A 19,897-nucleotide genomic window follows, 5' to 3' on the forward strand; every position below is an offset into this window, starting at 1 on the left:
AAACCTGTAAACGACAAAGGCAATTAATTAAATATATCAGGATTTAATGTATAATTTTTGAACAGTTGGTGGCAGGGTTAGACTGTGACAGGATTTTTCAGGACCAGTGATCGTGGTAAAAGTATGAGTGGTAGTGGAATGCGTGGTGAAGGTGTTTCTAATGTGAGTGAATGTAAATGTGTGGTAGTGGTATGCATTGTAAAATCGCCGATGTAAAGATGTGTGTAAAGATGTGCGTGCAGTGCTTAATTTGTGCCGGTGCTTGCCGGTGCTTAGCACCGGCACTTAATTATCAGGGCCGGGTCTACACGGGTTTAGTGCACGTAATTGATTTCATAGTAATTACGTGGCACAGAGTGCTGTATTGCTGCTCTACGCCGTAAGTACTGCACTGCTGTTACTGTTAGTGTTGTTACGTACTGCTTCACAACTCAGTCACACCACACGAGTGTCACACGTTCAACTTCTTCATTCTCACTTACTTTGTATTTCAGTCAGTAATGATCTCATTTTTGATCTGAATCTCTGTCTTGATGTGTTGAATGCAGCGGCTCAGTGTTGACGGCTCAGTGGACGGGACACTGACTTGGGCAGGGCAGGGCTTTGGTGACGGTCTTCTGCGGGAGGTTGGGGCTGTGCGCGGCAGCAGGCAGCTGTGCGCAGATCTTTTTTTATTTTGGAATGCGCGCGCATTCGCTGCTTTGCCACCACGCCCCAGCATAGCCCCAAGGCCGCGCCTCACCAAGTCATCGTGGACGGCCGCCCTCGCTTTGTCTGGTGAGAGGCGAGCGCGATCTGGACGCGTTTGGTTTACCTAGTTACGACTTACAACAGGCAGGTAGCACAGCACCAGGTGAGACACGGCCTGGTAGGCCTAATCATCAGTTAATATAAATGAAGGTGCGCAGCGCAGCCGAAGCAGCTCGCACCAGTGAGGGCGAGGGCGAGGCAGGGCCAGATCAGTTAACCCCTTCCATGCACCCAACGGCCGTCGCGAGCACTACTTCCGTAGTGCTGCGCACGTCCGTTGGCCAACGCGGCCCTGCCCACTCAATAAAACCGCCGCACCACGGCGAAATTACCGCTGCAGTTAAGCCATACATGCCAACATTTCAGGAGAGCAAAGTGGGAGATTAAAAAAAAAAATCGGGAGAATGGGGCTTTGAATCGGGTTACTGGCATGTATGGGCTTTGGAAGTGTGCTGCTGCAGGATCGTACATTTGAAACGCAAATGCACGTTTTTTTCTTACCTTTCAGAAGCATGGAGCATAATGGCAGGCAGAGAGGGTGATGCAAGTGTTGGGCACTGGCCTGGCAGGTTGTTGGCAGTGCATGCACCCCCCACCACCCTGTGGCAGCCCGGGCTGAAACAGCTCCCCCTTTCCCCCAGTACTTCACAGGTCTTTAAAAGACGACTCCCTTGTTAATGACGCTTTGTTGGTTTTTCACCCCTTCGACAGCCCCTGCATCGCCACTCTTTGTTGGAAGAATTAGCACTTTAAACAATACCACAATACCAAGTCCTGTCAACTGAAACCCCCGAGGAATCGGGTTTTTGCTTGTAGGAATCGGGAGGCGGGAGACTAGCCTTCAAATCGGTAGTCTCACGCCTGAATCGGGAGGGTTGGCATGTCTGAGTTAAGCGGTTAATGAAGCTGCACTGCGCAGCAGCCTGCCTAACAGTAACAGAGTCGAGTAGTCCCGAGTGAGTGAAAGTCCGACTGTTTAATTTATTATTCGATTCGCATTCGACTGATAATTATATGTTCATTGATTATGGTGTGGCCGCGTGGTGATTATGATGATTCCACTGAAAACTACTGATTATATATGTTGATTCATCGATGATGATGATGATGATGGCGTGGCCCGGTGGCTGCGTGCCCTTAGTCTGATGTTGCTGCGGCTGGATTCAGTTTTGGTTTTACAAGTCTGTGGGTGACGGTGACCTAACCACAAGACCTAAGGCTGAGTGGTTGTATGATGCCAATTTAGGACCATATTCCACATACTACCCATTATGTATTTTTAAATGATTTATTTTGGGGTAGTTACCTAGCTTTTTTTTCAAATTGCACCTAACAATGGGCACTGGTTGTAATTACGATATAACTAGTTTACCTATCATGAACAAATACTTGATAAAATAATGTAAAATGGGGAGGCATGGACTAACGATCTGAGATGGCAGTCGCAAGTTAAGTGCTGCGAGCTCTGAGCCACCGACCTCGAATCCCTCTTCAATCTTTATGGTAATAACGTGCATCACCCTGCCATGCAGGACCCTTAAAGAAAAGGGGGCTGCTGATCCTGAGGGGACCCAGACTTGGGTGTACAGTTTGCACTGCCCTCTGAGGGTGTGGACCGAGTGCAGGAGGGCTGGAAGGTTGCCCAGGCCCTGCAGGTGAGAGGGAGCTCAGCTGCCCTGGACATGCGTGCGGCCTCCGAGGACACTCTGAGCAGCCTGCATAGTAAGACATGCGGTTCAGTCTATGGCTGCGATGTGGATGGGGGCCCAGAGGTTGAAGGCATTTCTGGAATGTTAGAAGAAAGTGGCTGCAGGCAGCGCTCCTGTGCTGCGGGTGGTGGACTGGGCCAGCTGACCACCGGCCTGTACCCAGGCAGGTGGTGCACCTGTGCTGGATAGTGCAATGCCTTCTTGTGGACAACCTCGGACCTTGAGCTGCAACCCTTGGGCACGGGCGCTCCAACTCAGTGGAGTTTAGTGGACTTGCTTTTACTGGCTTCTGATGTCATCAGGGGGATGGCCATGGCCGCCATGGGGCCTGCAGCTTTCGGACCCCTAAGAGACAGTGTTGGGGGGGGGTTTGGGGCTGTGCGTGGCAAGCAGCGTGCGCAGTTTTTTTTCAGATTGCATTGCAAGCAATGCGCGCGTTTGCTGCTTTGGCACACCCCAGCATACCCTGCTACACGACTGGCCTCGCCCTCACATCTCACCACCGAGTCACTCATGATACCGGCCATTTGATTCAGTTCAATCAAGGTTGAAAAAAGGTTCAGTAGCGTCGGTTTAGGACGGGTTCCACACCAGCCACCAGGTGAGGCAGGGCCTGTGTAAGGTGTGGCAGCAGCAGGCCTAATCAGTTAGCCTAAGTAAGGCTGCAGCTGCACGCTGTGCACAGTGCAGTGCAATACTACAGTCAGTGTGTGTGTGTGTGTGTGTGTGTGTCCCAGTGCCCGGTAACTTAAGTTTTAATTGAAACACACATACACAATGTGAATGCACTGTTCGTACTGTAAGTAAGGTATCCCGGGCGGGCGGGCGGCCGTAGCCGCCATGTGATGCCAGTGCCACCATGATCATGCCGCCCATGGGTGGCGGGGTGGCCCATAGCAATTGCTTGCTGTTGCTTGCCAAACCAACCAACACTACACACACAGTCATGCATGCCTCCCTTTCACCCTCGGAATCCTCATCAGACAAAACACACAGACTAAGAGGACAGTGAAGGGCAAATGAAGGTGTCAGCAGGCTGAGCAGGGTCCAGTCATGGCACCATTATACTGCGTGCATTCTAACTGGGCAACCTTGGTGGGGATTGGACTTGTGACTGGGCCTGGTGGGCCCAGTCACAAAGGTAATCAGAGGGTTAACCCCCAGCACAGCCAGTATATTCTTGTTTTAAAAGCACCTGCTGCTGAGTTCCTTCCTGGCCTCCAGTAATATTCAGGCATAAATTAAAATGTCAAGATAACTCTGGTGATTAATCGTCTTCATGGAGAGATACAGGAGTTTTGTCTAGGGGAAGTTGCAGGTGTGGGGGTGGACCTTGAGAGGAAGGCCACCAGCTGGGTGACCAGGTGGGCAGTAGGTTACCAAATATCATTACCTCCGTTTTCTCAGAGTTCAACTTGAGACAGTTTGTGGTCATCCAATTGCTGATGGCAAGCATGCCCTTCTGAAACTTGGCAGCAACTAAATCCCCATCATTATGCACCTTGATCACCAGTTGGGTGTCGTCAGCGTAGGATGTTAGTCCCATCGTGTGTGATTTGATGACTGTCGCCAAGTCCGACACATAGATATTAAAAAGTTTCGGACTTAGGGATGATCCCTGATGGACACCGCACGGGAGGGCTAGTTGAGGGGAGTTAAATGGGCCAATATTTACCGATTGGGTACGGTCAGTAAGGAAAGATGATAGTAGGGCTTTGGCTGTCTGCTGAATACCCATATGAGAGACACGATCGATCAGGATGGTATGATCGACCGTGTCAAATGCTGCTGACAAATCTAGCGGAATGAGGACAGCCGTTCCTCCTTGATCGAGAGCGATTCTTAGATCCTCTGATGCTTTGATTAACGCAGTCTCTGTACCGTGGACTTTACGAAAGCCAAACTGAGAGTCATCCAAGAGTTGGTGATCTTCAATGTATTTAGAGAGCTGTGTATTGATCACTTTTTCAAAAATGTTTGCAGGGAAAGGAAGACTTGCTATTGGCCTGAAGCTCTTAGGTTCAGTCATATCCAGATTAGATTTTTTTAGCAGTGGCTTAATGATGTTTTTTTTCCAGATCTTTGGGTAAGTGCCTAACGCAAACATGGCATTGCAGATGTTAGATAGTGTAGGAGCAGCAACATCTGCAAGTATTTTAAGTATTGAGGGGGGGGCAAGGATCAGTAGCTGATCCGGATTTAATAGTAGCTATTAAATCTACTATTTAATGTTGCATTTTTATCTTTACGATTGTCTATGTACTGCGATTTTACTAAAATGTAAAGTTTAAGGGTTCTGGATGCTTTACATGCAAAGTTTTTCTGTATAATGTGTCCAGCATTTAAGTTGTAATATTTTAACTATATTGTAATGTGTTATACTCTGTGTGGCTTTTAAGGTCTCCGATTTAAATAAAGTATTGAAATTAAAAAAATTAAATTGAGTGGGGCAGATTGGAGTGAGGCAGATTGTTTTGGAGTGGGATCAGATTGTTATGGATAGGGGAAGAATGGAGTGCAGCAGATTGTTTTGAATTGAAGTGAGGTAGATTGAAGAGGGCAGAATGTTTTGGAGTGGGGTGATTGTAGTGGGGAGGATTGGATTGGGCGGTTTGGATTGGGGCAGAGTGGAGTGGGGCATATTGGAGGGGCAGATTGGAGTGAGGCAGATTGTTTTGGATTGACGTGGAGCAGATTGAAGTGAGGCAGACTGGAGTGGATTGGAGTGGGACAGATTAGAGTGGGGCAGCTTGTTTTGAATTGGAGTGGGGTCGAATGGAGTGGGGCACATTGCTGTGGATTGGAGAGGGCACATTGCTTTGGATTGGAGTGGGGCAGATTGCTTTGGATTGGAATGGCATATTACTTATATGATACTCAGTCCATATAACAAGCTCAATAGCAATTCAGTCATTGGAGGGAGGGTGGCAAAAAGAAAGAAACACAGTTGTAGCAGTTTAAAAAGTTTTTTTGTATTTCAAACAAAACAGATAGTACTGTAATTTTAACTGTGACATACACATAATATATCAAAGTGCAATGTATCCCAAGTGATATTGTGAGCGAAACAAAAACGTGTAGAATTAAGTGAGCTATACAGGTTTCAGCTGTGAATATTTACAAGGGAGGAAACTTGACCAAAGGCAATCATTTTAACCAAATATTAAACGGCAGCTATCTCCAATCATAGACACTGTATTAGTCTGGTTCGTTTCCTAATGCGTCGATGGCGTTTCGACCCTTAGGGTGGGGGTCTCGTCAGGACTGGGCGGTGGGGGACATCTTGCAATGGGGTGTTTTCCAGAATGTAACCCATGCGTGAAAAAGTAAAGTAAAGTAAATTTACTTACAGTAAACCCAGCCGGGCACACTGTGGATGACAACCGGTAAATCGTCCTATTTGAAATATGGCGGTCAGTGCCGTCAGTGCGCAGGGTATTCAGGAAAATGCCTGTGCGCTATCGCGGTTCAGCTCAATCGCTGCTTCCGATCGTTTGTTAGTTTACAATTTGTACTGCAATTTGTAACCTAACAAACGATCGGAAGCAGCGATTGAGCTGAACCGCGATAGCGCACAGGCATTTTCCTGAATATCCTGCGCACTGACGGCACTGACCGCCGTATTTCAAATAGGACGATTTACCGGTTGTCATCCACAGTGTGCCCGGCTGGGTTCACTGTAAGTAAATTTACTTTACTTTTTCACGCATGGGTTACATTCTGGAAAACACCCCATTGCAAGATGTCCCCCACCGCCCATTCCTGACGAGACCCCCACCCTAAGGGTCGAAACGCCATCAACGCATTAGGAAACGAACCAGACTAATACAGTGTCTATGATTGGAGATAGCCGCCGTTTAATATTTGGTTAAAATGATTGCCTTTGGTCAAGTTTCCTCCCTTGTAAATATTCACAGCTGAAACCTGTTTAGCTCACTTAATTCTACACGTTTTTGTTTCGCTCACAATATCACTTGGGACATATTGCACTTTGATATATTATCTGTATGTCGCAGTTAAAATTACAGTACTATCTGTTTTGTTTGAAATACAAAAAAACTTTTTTTAAACTGGTACAACTGTGTTTCTTTCTTTTTGCCACCCTCCCTCCAATGACTGAATTGCTATTGAGCTTGTTATATGGACTGAGTATCATATAAGTAATATGCCACAGGAACCATTGTTTTCTGGATAAACGCATTACCCTGGTTCCGTTGTGAGTAGGGTTTCCCTTGTTCTCTTTTTCACATTGGATTGGAATGGGGCAGATTGCTTTGGATTGGAGTAGGGCAGATTGTTTTGGATCGAGTAGGGCAGATTGTTTAGGATATGAGTGGGGCAAATTGGAGTGGGGTTCATTGGATTGGAGTGGGGTTCATTGGATTAGAGTGGGGTGGGTTTGGGTTTGGGGGAGTGGTGTGTATTTTATTGGGGTGAGGTGGATTGGATTGGAGTGGGTGGATTGAGTTGGGCTGGAGTGGAGTGGATTGTAGTGGGGCGGATTGTTGTGGTGTGAATTGGGATGGAGTGGGTCGATTGGAATGGGGTAAATTGGATTGGAGTGGGACATATTGTTTTGGATTGGAGTGGGGCAGATTGGATTGGAGCGGGGCAGGTTAGACTGGGCCAGATTGTTTTAGATTGGAGTGGGGCAGATTGTTTTGGTTTAGAGCGGGCATATTGTTTTGGATTGGAGAGGGGTAGATTGTTTGGATTGGAGTGGGGCAGATTGTTTTGGATTGGAGTGGGGTAGATCTTTTTGCATTGGAGTGGGGCAGATTGTTTTGGATTGGATTGGGGTACATTATTTTGCATTAGAGTGGGGTATATTGTTTTGGATTGGAGTGGGGCAGATTATTTTGGATTAAAGTGGGGCGGAAAATTTTGAATTGGAATGGGGCAGATTGGATTTGGGCAGATTGTTTTGGATTGCAGTGGGCTAGGCTGGAGTAGGGAGGGCTGGAGTGCGGTGGATTGCAGTGGGGTAGATTGTTCTGGATTGAAGAGGGGCAGATTATTTTGGATTGGAGTGGGGAAGATTGTTGTGGATTGAGTAGGGCAGATTGTGTTGGATTGGAGTGGGCCAGATTGGTTTGGATTGGAGTGGAGAAGATTGAAGTGGGGCAGATTGTTTTGGATTGGAGGGGGTGGATTGGAGTGGGGCAGACTGGACTGGAGTAGTGGGGCAGACTGGAGTGTGGCAGATTATTTTGGAGTAAGGAAGATTGTTGTGGATTCAGTAGGACAGATTGTTTTAGATTGGAGTGGGGACAGATTGACGTGGGGCAGATTGTTGTGGATTGGAAGGGGACAGATTGGAGTGGGGCAGACTCTTTTGGGTTGGAGTGGGGCAGATTGAAGTGAGGCAAATTGGAGGGGGCTGACTGAAGTGGTGCAGGTTGTTGTAGTTGGGGTGGGGTGGAATGTTTAAGATTGGAGTCATCTCCCTGACGCTTTTCTGCCTTTATAAGGTGTGGGAGTGTACCCAAAAAATCATTAATCGGACTTCTAAAATGTCAGAGTATCTTGAAGAACCTCTTCTGTCACAATTGCTCCAAGGACACTGTACCACTGAGCTGCGCTTTCCAAACATCCCTTATAAATTAAAAAATAATAGATTTTGGTTGTGCAAATTGTGGTCAACCACATCATTGTCTGGATATCTCCTGTGTTGGGAAGCTGACTTGATGTTGGTTGTTGATATTACATATCAGTGCTTCTATCACTTATAAAAGTGAGACCATATGGCTCTGGTAGGATAAAGTGACAATTAGGAAGAAAGGTTGTACACCCTTTAGAGTAAAAAATGACAGTAGGTAACTCATTAGAAATATACTAGCGCACGCATTAGAAGCCAGTTTTGGGGGGTGTCTTGTCTTGCATCTGCACAATAGTTTCTTGATATTTTGTAACACTGTATCATTAGCCAGAACAACGCGAAATACATAGAAAGTGTTGTTAAACTGAAAGGATATTGCCGGTGACATGGTAGATCTGTGTGTGAGTCTGAGGTAGAGTAGTGGTGGAGCCTGGCATTCTGCTCCCCTCTGAAGTTTTACTGACTGGAATGGATTAGACCCAAGTAAATCCGGTGTTAGAAGAACAGATGGAGAGGATTGAGGATTAGAAAGGCAATCGCATCCTTCAGCTGTCAAAGAGCATCAGGCATTCATCATGAAGGAAGAAAACCGGCGCGGGGGCCCTGGGCAGGAGTAGAATAAAAAGAGTGAAACTCGCATTAAAAAATAAAGTCACAAACGGGGTGATTATAAAATATGAGGTGAGGAGCGATGTGGAGAGAGGGAGATAGGTGCACTCTGGGCATACCCCTTTCATGGCTCTGTCTAATTAGCAAACGGCCTCGTGCCCGCGTGCCATCTGGAGCGCGTGCTAATTTGAATCACGTCAGCACGAGACAGGATAAGGTCTTTGGGCCAGTCCTGTGTGTACGTATATCCCGGTGAGGAGGAAAGATAACTGATATCTACCACACATAGAGAAACACCTAGAGGCTGTGAGGAGAGGCAGAGAGGAGAGGAGTGACAAGCGTCGCGTAGACTCTTCCAGAAACAGATATCTGTCGTTTCTCCTTGGGTGCCAAAAGAAGGAATAGTAAAGAGAGCGACCAAGAAGAGAACCGTGCCCTGCAGAAGAGGAGCCCGACTGGAGACGAGGCAATGGATGACATGTTTCTGCTGAACACGGAGGGAGTCAGGAAGAAGATTTTGCATGGAGGCCATGGGGAGCTACCGGACTTTCAAGATGGCAGCAAGGTAATCTGATAATCTTGGGGCTCCGCAGGGGTGCACATGATGAGACCCCAGCTTTTGTTCATATTTGTTAGCGGCTAGTGACCTGAAACCAAGGTACCACCCGAATTAACAATTTGAAGGCCTTTTCATGGGAACAATTGTGGCCACACAGCACACTATACTCTGTATGTTTTGATTGCTCTATGTTTCATCCGGAAAATCTATCACTTTATTGGCTGAGTGCAGCAGGCTGGTAAATAGCTCGGTTTCAATCACAAATGCTACCAGTGACTTGTCTGACTATAAGGAGGCCGTTTGCCAGCAGCCTGGTGTGCACAGCGCCAATATATCGATTTCTTTTAATGTTGCATGCCAGGAGGCTAAGTTATGGATTTCCAAAAATTCAAATGTACACTGGATCACCGCTTTTCCCCTTATCACAGTTAATCATGTGGTCCAAACAAGATGGAAAAAATAAAAACACGTCACTATAATGTGAACATACACAAGTCTTTGCAGGCATTATTTTGTGTACATAAGTGTGAATTTGTGTGTTATTTGTAATAAACTAACTCTTGCCATGGAACCGTATTATGAATGGCTAATGAGTGCTCCTTGTATTAATATAATGGGGTTATTTGTTTCAAGTTCAAATTCGTACTTGTTTTTTTATCAAGTAGTGTCGTGATTCTGAATTTATCCAAGAGGGAGTGATAAATCCCTTCGACCCTTGACATAGTATCAGGTGTGTTGCATGGCACAGTCGAAGGATATTTTAACCACACTGTACTAATTTGTTCGACTAGAGATGCAGAACTGTGTTGTTTGGGGAAGGCATGCTACTGAGTCCTGGCTAATACATATCAAAGTTCTGACTGGTGCAAAGTGGAACTAAGCAATAAGGAATGCTTAGTTTCCAATGGCTGACTGCCCTTATGGTGACTCTTTTGGAACTGGGCTCCTGGCAGCTAGGATACTGTCTCTGGAATCTTGATCAGCACTAACCAGGCTCTGCCGTGCCTACGCAATCACGCTTTCTCTGACAGTTTAATCGACAGCAACATGGTTTTGAAAAATGTAGCTCGTTTCCTTTCACTCAGATCCTTGCACCATGGAGGGGAGGAGGCAACAAATCAATTGCTTTCTTAGCAAGGATTTTCAAAGCCAATAGGTCTTGGCTTTGCGATCTGTTGTCTTTGCCAAATTTTTTTAGCTATGCTGCACAGCATCCTCAATGCCTTTGTTACAGCTGTCTGTGGCATTTTGTAGGCCCACACACCACACATGCACACGGCTACAAAATGACACAGGAACTTTTTTTTTTTGTAATATTTTTATTTAGAAGTTTTTAGGAAAGAGGAGAAAAAAAAGAGTGGTGACAAAGTAGGAAAGAGAACACAAGCGACATGTCCGCCATAAGTCCCTCACAGGGGACGCCATATATACTCTCAAAGAACACAAATGGGGGAGTGCAAGGTTGGGTACATGGCAGTATAGCAAAGTCCAGTGACGAGTCCAGCGTTCGACACATAGTTCCAGGCGGAGACGCCTGCTTGGCCATGCACCCAGTAGAGGAAATAGTGCTAACAACCCCATTACGAGAGCGACGTCACAACCAATAACAAAAATTCTTGTTGAACTGGGCCCCCCTCCCTCCCTTCCCACCCCCCCGGTGGTGGCAACTACACTCACACAGACACAACCGATCACAATATTTCTATAGTTCGATTAGACCTGGAAGAGGTGAAGGGCACGTAGCGTGGGCGGGCATCCCGCAGACGGTAAGCCTCGGGACAAGAAGCGAACCAAGGGGCCCCATCGGAACATAAAATTCTTAAAATTGCCCAGGAAGATGTCCGCCATTCTTTCCATGCTCAGCAGTCCCCACAGTCTCGAGTGCCACAGTGACAAGGCCGGGGCCTGCGGTTTCTTCCACGCTGCTGCCAACGTGAGTTTAGCTGCTCCCAGGCATAACCACAGGATTCGTTTATCCGCTTTAGTTTGATGTTCTAACTGCGGGTCACGAAGACCTAGCAGAACATGGGCCATGGAGTCCGAGATCGGGTACCCCAGGATGTCTTTAATATGGGCCAAAATTTGCGTCCAAAAAGGGTGAATGTTCGGGCAGTCCCACCAGATGTGGCGGAAGTCCCCCAAGAGGCCACAACCTCTCCAACATCTGTCCGAGGATGCCGGGAAGATTCTATGGAGCTTGGATGGGTAAAGATACCAATCGTGCATAGTCTTTAAGTGAGCTTCCCTCAGGGCCACCGAATGATTGTGCGACATGATATCGCTCCAGAGATGTTTCCACTCGACCTCCGATATATCCCGGTCAAGAAGGACCTCCCAGTGTTCCATGTAGCGGGGTAGCGGGGCGGTCGCAGTGGTCAAGAGCAACCCATATATGAAGGAGATCGTCCCCTTCATAGTGGAAGTGCGTAAAAGGAAGGATTCGAACGGGGAGGGCGCCCTGGTGGCGGCCTCCCGCACCCTCGTCGAAGTCGCCCAGTGAAGAAGCTGGGCATGGCGGAAGCGCTCAGTAATCGGGATCCCATAGTCCCGCATGCAGTTATGGAACGTGAGCGGGGACAATCCATGGAACAGATGCGTGAGCGCCCTACATCCACCCTCTCTCCAGAGTCGGAAGGGTTCCTCCTGCATCGCAGGTGGAAATGCCGGGTTGAAGTGAATGGGGGTAAAGGGGGATGGAAACGTGGTCCAGTGGTCATCGTTGGAGACCGTTTCCCACACTTTGAGGACCGTGCTGGTCGGCGTGCTGATGTAGGCATTCTTAGGCCTATCCCCCTTGGGCTTCCAGATCAAATCCCATATCGATCTCCCCGCCACACTCCTATCCATGTACAGCCAGTGTTTCTCTGAGCAGCGCTGGGACCATTCCACGATCACACGGAGCTGCGCAGCTTTGTAATATAAAAGCATGTCCGGGAATCCCACTCCTCCCTCTTTCCTAGGACGGCGCAGTGTCGAAAATGGAATCCGTGCTTGTCCGCCCTGCCACACAAATTTCAGCATCAAGGTTTTCAATTTCCGGAAAAAGTCCACCTCTACAGGGATGGGAAGAGCCTGGAATAGATAAAGGAACTTGGGCAAGAGCACCATCTTAAGGGCATGGATTCTTCCAAGCCACGACAGAAACTTCGGTTTCCACCGATCTAGATCCGCCCGCATCGATGCTAGCATGGAGGGAAAGTTAGCCGCGAATAAAGACCCTATAGAGGAAGTCAGTCACACTCCCAGGTATAATAGGGAGGCAGCCGCCCACGGTAATGCCGTGAGCACACCCACCTGTTCCACTGCCGCATGGGAAAGAGTCAAGTTCAGTATGTATGACTTGTCGAAGTTAACCTTAAATCCAGCCACCGTCTCAAAGTGACATAGGACCTCCTGAACATGCGGCAGTGAGTGGAGTGGGTCCCCCAAGGACAGCAGCACGTCATCCGCGAATAAGGAGATCTTGTGCTGTTCGCCAGTAAAGGGAAGGCCCACGATCTGCTCCCTCTCCTGTATCGCAATCGCCAGAGGTTCGATACTCAACGCGAAGAGGAGAGGGGAAAGGGGGCATCCCTGCCTCGTCCCTCGAGAGTGAGGGAAGGGGGCAGACCGATGTCCGTTAATCATCACCCTCGAGCTAGGGCAACTATAATTAGCCCTAATCATGGAGATGAACTGGCGTGAAAAACCGAAAGCAGATAGGGTGTGAAACAGGAATCCCCAATCGACCCGATCGAACGCTTTTTCCGCATCCAATCCCACCAGCACTGCCGGAATGCGGAACCTTTCAGCCTTCTCTATCAAATGCAGTACCCGTCGCAAATTGTCATGCGTTTGCCGACCCTTTATGAACCCGGATTGGTCCGGATGTACCAGAGCCGGCATCAGGTCCTGAAGCCTGCGGGCGATGATAGAGGAATACAGCTTAGCATCCACATTAAGGAGCGCTATCGGGCGATATGATGCGCACTTGGAGGGATCCTTCCCTTGCTTGGGAATCACGGTTATCATGGCCTCGGCCATGGATCCAATGGTCGTACAGGAGATCGCCATTTCATTAAAAAGTGAGACCAGGTAGTCCACCAGCTCCGTCGCGAATGATTGATAAAAAAGGGCCGTGTAGCCATCGGGGCCGGGAGCTTTGTTAGGTTTCAGAGCCTTAATGGCGTCTAGCACCTCCGCTCTCGAAAAGGGAGCCGCAAGCTGCTCGTTCCACCCATCAGAGACCTGCGGTATGGGGAGGTCTGCCAGAAACGTGTCCTGCTCCACACTATCCAGGGAATCACCTGCATACAGTGCGGCATAAAACCGGCCAAAAATATCCGCCTTGTCGCAGTCTCTATGCTGCAGAGAGCCTCCCGGACCCTGGATCCCTCCAATGTACTCTTTTTCTCTTTTTTCCCGAAGTTGACGGGCCAAATGTCTACCCACCTTGTTCTCCTGTGAGTAAGACGCGCGGCGCAAGCGCAGGAGGGTGAACTCAGCCCGATTGGTGTAATGGGCCCTCAATTTCCCTCTTACAGCTGTCAGAGGTCTAAGGGTTGCACGTGACGGATTCAATTTATGTGCCCTTTCTAAGGTGGCAAGTTCCGTCTCTAGGTCCTCCCGTTCCTTTCTCCGTAGTTTATTGAGGTTGGCATTAAGTCCTATGCAGGTGCCCCTCAGCGAGGCTTTGCAGGCGTCCCAGGTATTGTACACTGAAGTATCCGCCGTGGGGTTGTAGTGTAGCTCCTATTTTCCCAATAGGCTCTGCGCATTGGAATAGTACCTACAGCAGTAAAGGCCTAGGCCAGACGTTAACTAGGTCTACTACTGTCGATACTAGACTTAATTTTTGGGTTTGCCAGCTAAGCTCAGAGTTCGCTAGAAACTTTCTCGAATGTTCAAGGAAGGATTAACTTCCCTGATTAGACAAGAAGGGATTTAGTTTCTGACAACCATAGAACATGACAACTTTGCTCTCCCCTAATCAAGAGTCAATCTCGAGAGTCGTGTGAGCACAAGGCAATTATTTTACTCAGTCAGTACGTGCATTCTTAGTCTCATCAGAATGTAGAGAAAAGGAAGAGACAGGCGTGTTCAATAAAAAGGTGTTATTTATTGATCAGTCTCTTTTCTCGTACAAGAGAAATGGATCGATATTATTGCAATACTTATAGTTAAGTAAAGTGCATACATTAGAAGCAATAGTATAAAATAATACTGTAAAAACATTGATATGGTTTCTGAGCCATATGATGTTTAAAATGATTAAAATATATTTACATACACATATACATTTGACTAAACGTACTCAACTGGTGTTTCTAAATACGCCTACCCCGTGTACCTGACCTAAGTCTAATACGTGGGCGGGAATAGAAAGTTACAGTTTAAGTTAAGTTTGTTTTTGCCAAGTGAATAACTAAAGAATTCTCTGTGAGGGGTTATTCAGTTCTGTACCTGGAATTTAGGATGGATAAGGAATGGTATCTCTTTCTCTGCTCTCGATATTCCAGGCTGCCTGCGAGGGCTACCCGGAAGCGCCGGTGCTGGGTCTCTCGGCTTGAGATAGCAGCGCGTCTCTCAGCGCGTCAGGAAGGCGGGGCTGCTGCCAGCGGGGTCTGCTTCTGCTCTCGGCTTCGGCAAGTATGGCTGCTCCGTCTTGTCACCACGCGTGTGTTTGCATAGGGCAAGGTCGGCAATATTTATACCTTAAAGGTGCCGAGATTGACGTAAGGATGGACATAGGTACGTCAATAAAGATGTCATACGACTTGCTCGTTAGCACATTCTTTACTAAAGTTCTCTGTGAAATCAAAACAATGGCCGCACGGATTATCCAGGTTGTCATAGGTTTGATTTGTTATGAGAACGTCGTATGCCTTATCAGGGGCTGGAGGAATGTCGCTTGTCTAATTAGATCTCAAGCGTTATGACCTAATCAGATAACACGTTCCTGTGCCGTAGTGTGACTGCGTCAGATAACGGTATCTGCATCATGGGGGATTTCTTGCCTCATGGGCTGACTGTTAGTTAACTTGATAGTTAGTTTAACCAGAATAGGGTCAGGAATAGGGGGATCGATTCAGAACCTATAGAAATACACGACACCGACTCCACGCTAACTATGGTCATATCTACTAATCTATGCATAGTATAACATAGTACAACATACTATAGAGTATAGTGTATACCTTACCACCCCAAAATACATAAATGCATTTCGAAATTTTCAAATATACTGAAAAATCGCAGTCATATATATTGTATGCACTTAAGCTATGAATTAAATGCAAAAGTAAACACGCATTTTTATGCATTATTGCTTATTGGTATATGAGAAATACACATGAAATGGCTCTTAATATGGCTATACAGAAAGGAAGTTCGAGACCATTTCATCACATAATAAAATATTTGTGAACATACCAGCGGGCAGCTAAAGTCTATAAAGTATCTAAAAATAGAAATCTTAGTTCTCTAGGAATAGTTTCTTACTTTAAGCAGAAGATCAGTGTCCCGGGAAAAAAATATATAGAAAAATATTTTAAGGGCTTGCTGAAAAAAAATTTGCTGTCCGTGAACTGGAGTGAAATTGTTCATGTGACTTTATTTTTAAAGTTGAAGGCCGAATTCAGGGAACGCCGTGTGCGAGTTTACTCAAAAGTCTCTATTTCTGTTCTGGAGAGAACATCATATCATTCAGGCTTTCGAAAAAACTGTCAACAGCTTCATGGGAAAGTTCCACTAAGTCGAAATAGGGGTAACCATGCATTCGTGCGCATGATTGTCTCAATTGACATTCTGATTCGCATTGCTGACAGAAGGTCGTACCTGTTCGATGTTGCTTTCATCTTGAACTTCACTACCCTTCAATCGTAGTGGTGAAGATTCCAGGAATGCCGTCATCAGGATTGGCAGCCTTTGAGGGCAGCACAAAGCGTGAACCTTGGTAGGAACCAACAGTGTATCTGCATCCACCGGCGCATCCGATTGTAGCGTCAGACAGGTGTCTAACACGCATTCTTCTCCGCATAGCAGACACCTTAGTACAGGTAAAACACACCTTTGCCACATTGGTCGAAATGATAGAAACCAAGTCATGTTCAGGTCTCTAAGCCGGGAGAGTCCCAGGATTTTTGATATCCGGTCCCGGTATCCAATGGCTAGGATCGTATCTTCCATTGTCGCGAGAGTTTGATCTGTGACATGGGTTGCCATAACGAAAAATAAGGACTAGGAATAGGATTCCTGCAATTAGTCCCAGGATCAGGGGAAGTCCGCCAAAAATGGAATGGACGAAATCTGGAAAAATACCCAGTATGGCTTTGAATGGTGTTAATGCCATCGAAAATACTGTCTTAAATACCTTTGAGACCCCAGTGGTATCAGAAATATTTAAGATTTCGCTTAGGATTTCCGCGAAATGTACGGGGGAATTAGTTGATAATAATGTATGTATCTCTGTAGTCGTCCTTGCGACTTGTAGATCATACGTTTCTTTTGATGACGTGAGCCTTGTAGGCGTCTGAAGAAGCACTGTTTTCATTCTGCTTAAAGTGTCTATTCGAATAGAAGTAATTTTCAAACTGGGCCATGCCCTTGCCTCCCTGTCTGGAAAGGAGCTGGGGAACAAAGAACGTCCACAGCACTTGACCTTCGCCGTTGTAGTTACTAGATAAGGAGTCCCGGGCATAAGACTGCAACATCTGCGGTCTACAATAAGAATGTAACTCCCATTACAGAGTCTTTGAAAGAATGGTTCTATTTCAGTTGCAGGTGCGCCTTGCTGGTGACATGAAAGGTTGTATGAATTCCCTTCACAGGCTCCGTGCAAACTAATACCGTTACACAGAAGCGTGCCGCTTAGTGACATAGCACAATTGTTGCCACTAAGAAACAGGTGGTTTGTTGAACAGTGTCATTTAAAAATATCATTTGTTCTGGGATCATGCAGGCTCTGAACAAAGCTTCTAAACCCTGTACTTGCCATTCTTTTGTACCCCAAACACTTTTCAAATCAACATTTTTGTCCCAATAATCAAATCCAAAAGTATTCATTTTTTCAAAGAATGAATCTGAATATATCAATTTTGTGTTGGTTATCATGGTTTTCATCCCTGTCTTGTTTGACAATTTAAAATAAAATGTTTCAGCATTACTTATGTTAAAACCTGAAAAATATGAATATTTGTCATACACGGTTCTAGAGCTCCCTTTTGGAGGTGTAGCACAATGTTCCCATTGATTATAATTTAAAACATTTCTAGGTTGTGCAGATTTATGCAAAAAATGGTTACCATAATGGTTATAGCAATACATACTATCATAATTTGTAGAACCTTGCAAATAATCATGTTTTGTAAATTTAGCAGACATTACTAAGTCAGACATCATATTGTTGATACTTTCGAAGTCCCAATCATCAGCAAATGAGTTTGGTTTTGCAAAGTCACTCAAAGAGATCTTGATTTGGTGTGAATATTTCAGGATCTCGACCGGACCATAAATTTCATAGTCAGTGTTGTCCCAGGCTACCCCACCAGGTATCGGATTGGCTGTGAAGTTGGCTGAAGAAAGTTCTGGAGAAAGTTCTCTTTTCTCGACGTGTGAAGATGTGTGTGGTTTGAGGACCAAGTTGATGTTCTGACTTGCTGTGTCCATTTTAGCATATTTTCCCTCAATGAAGCGTCCCAAAGTAAATACCATGATGAGCCAAAGTATGAGGATAAATGCACCAAAACCCACCCAAAATTCAATCCATGGAGAAACCAGATATGTTTCTTTCAGTTGTTTCAAAAGTTCCTTAGCTTTGTCTTTAACCACTTGGCTGCTAAGGCACCTGAGGCACTTCCATTGACTTTCCATTGAAATCAATGGAAACTCCATGACGAGTTACCCTTGTCATTAGCACTGAAGGGGTTAAAGGATTTTGATGATGGCTGTGTCTTTGGTTCACTGAAGCCTTCAGAGGAATCATCGAAGTTGATGAAGTAACCAGATGCAGTTCTGTCAATTGTTCCAATTGGTTCAGGATTTTTGTTTTTTGCATTGTCACTTGGTACTTCAGTATAGATTGGTGTGTCTCTGCTAAATGTTTTTATTTGGGTTTTCAGAGGTCTTAGTTCTATTGCATTGTTGCATAGTCCTTGTTGTTCTTCTGTAGGCGTTTCGAATGTGATGAGCCTCTTTGTTAGGACCTCTGTACTGGTAGCAAACCTTGGTGTTCTGCTACTTATTGGGAGTCCACTTGGCCTACTGTTTGTTATCGGCCACATGTTGTGGTTTTACCAGGTCGATGGATACAACTCGGTTCTCCTTTTTTCCAGCAAGTGGCGGTAGTACAACTGATCTTGTCCCGTTGACAGACAAGACAGGAACTGCTTTTCTGTAAGAAGGCCCAAATTCCTTCTTTACCGCGATCTTCTCCCTGACTAGATCCCCGACTTTTGGAATCCAGACAGGTCTTGCTGGGACAGGTGGTGATTCTTCAGTGGTTGTTGGCTGTTGTTTCAACTGTATGTTGCTCAGGTCTTTTCTTGTTTTGTTTTAAGTCCTGCAAAATAGCCAAACGGTCTTTGACATCAAAGGTTTTTTCTATTACCACTGAAGTCTGACTATCAAGGTCAGAGATCAACATCCTAGTTCCGAATAATAATTCGTACGGACTGAATCCCTTCAGAGAATTTCTTGGCAAGTTATTTAGACTACGTTGGACACTTATTAGATGTTTGACCCACCCAGCTCCCGAACCTAATATCCTTTCTATTATAGATTGCTTTCTGCCTTGGTTTTTTCTTTACATCATCCCATACCCTCAGGAAGGAAGTGAGAAGATTCCCGCTGGGCTGTGCTCATTCGGCCATGTTTCCCCCCCAGGCTGAGCCCACTCTCCGTTTTTCAGTTGTGTCCTCAGTATTCTCGGCATTGTTAACTACCTTGATACTGGCTACCTTCTTTTTTGGAAATTGTAATTTCTTTTTCAGTTGAGCAGGTTCCTTGTCTTTGGACTTGGCGTGCTCTTCTGATCGTCCTCTTCTTTCCGATTTCTGCGAGGAAGTCTGAAAAGATTGAGAGGGACGTGTATCAATGTCTTGATATCTATCAGGTTTTTTAATATTATCCCTATTTCTAAGGTTATATCTATTCCCAGAGGGGTGACTCTGCGGTGACCTTTGTCTTTGGTTTGGAGATTTCTCTCTTCGCCTGGGAGACCTCCCTCTGGACTGGAATTTCTTTTCTTTAGGATTGGATTGTTTGTTTCCATCCCAGTTCTTTTTTGGTGAATTATTACTATTATTAAAAAATATTTTTTCTGGACTTGTAGTCAGTTGCGGTTTTACTGGTATTCCACCTAGACTATCTCTGCCTAGTTCTTCATAGGATTTTTCTATGATTCTGGCAATTTCAGCTGGTTGGTCTGCTATATCTGTCTCTTTTAACCTCTGGCGGATCGCCACGTTTGCTGCTTCACCTTTTATGTTGGCTAGTAATATAGCCGAGACCTGCTTGAAGTCTTTCAGTAATTTCATACCAAGAGTTAAAGCAGGTTCTGGACCGTATTCATCTTGAATTTGTTTTAGCACATCTGGTATTACCGAAATGGATGGAACACCGTGCGTTTTTGTGTAGATTGAAGCAAAGACTGTACCCCAAGTGTCACAGTCCTCAATGTGTGGTGCGATTCCC

General features: G+C 46.0%; 1 protein-coding gene across 3 annotated transcripts in view; it reads left to right on the top strand.

Moving 5' to 3' along the window:
* The first annotated feature begins 711 nt into the window (after positions 1-711).
* The window catches only part of LOC144829349 (aryl-hydrocarbon-interacting protein-like 1), a 224,476-nt gene continuing 205,290 nt past the window's right edge, over positions 712-19,897 (top strand). The window contains exon 1 of one of the 3 annotated variants that reach the window (XM_078688404.1): positions 712-853. Coding sequence is in view for 1 of the 3 variants with exons in the window: in XM_078688403.1 (XP_078544529.1) it covers positions 9,137-9,232 (96 nt within the window). In the remaining 2 variants the exon portion in view is untranslated. Of the gene's footprint in view, positions 854-1,637; positions 1,707-9,024; positions 9,233-19,897 lie in introns of those variants that run through there. The other 2 variants (XM_078688405.1, XM_078688403.1) reach the window with 2 other exon arrangements.

This window comes from Lissotriton helveticus, chromosome 4_1, assembly GCF_964261635.1.
Source record: "Lissotriton helveticus chromosome 4_1, aLisHel1.1, whole genome shotgun sequence".
In the NCBI taxonomy this organism is placed as follows: Eukaryota; Metazoa; Chordata; class Amphibia; order Caudata; family Salamandridae; genus Lissotriton; species Lissotriton helveticus.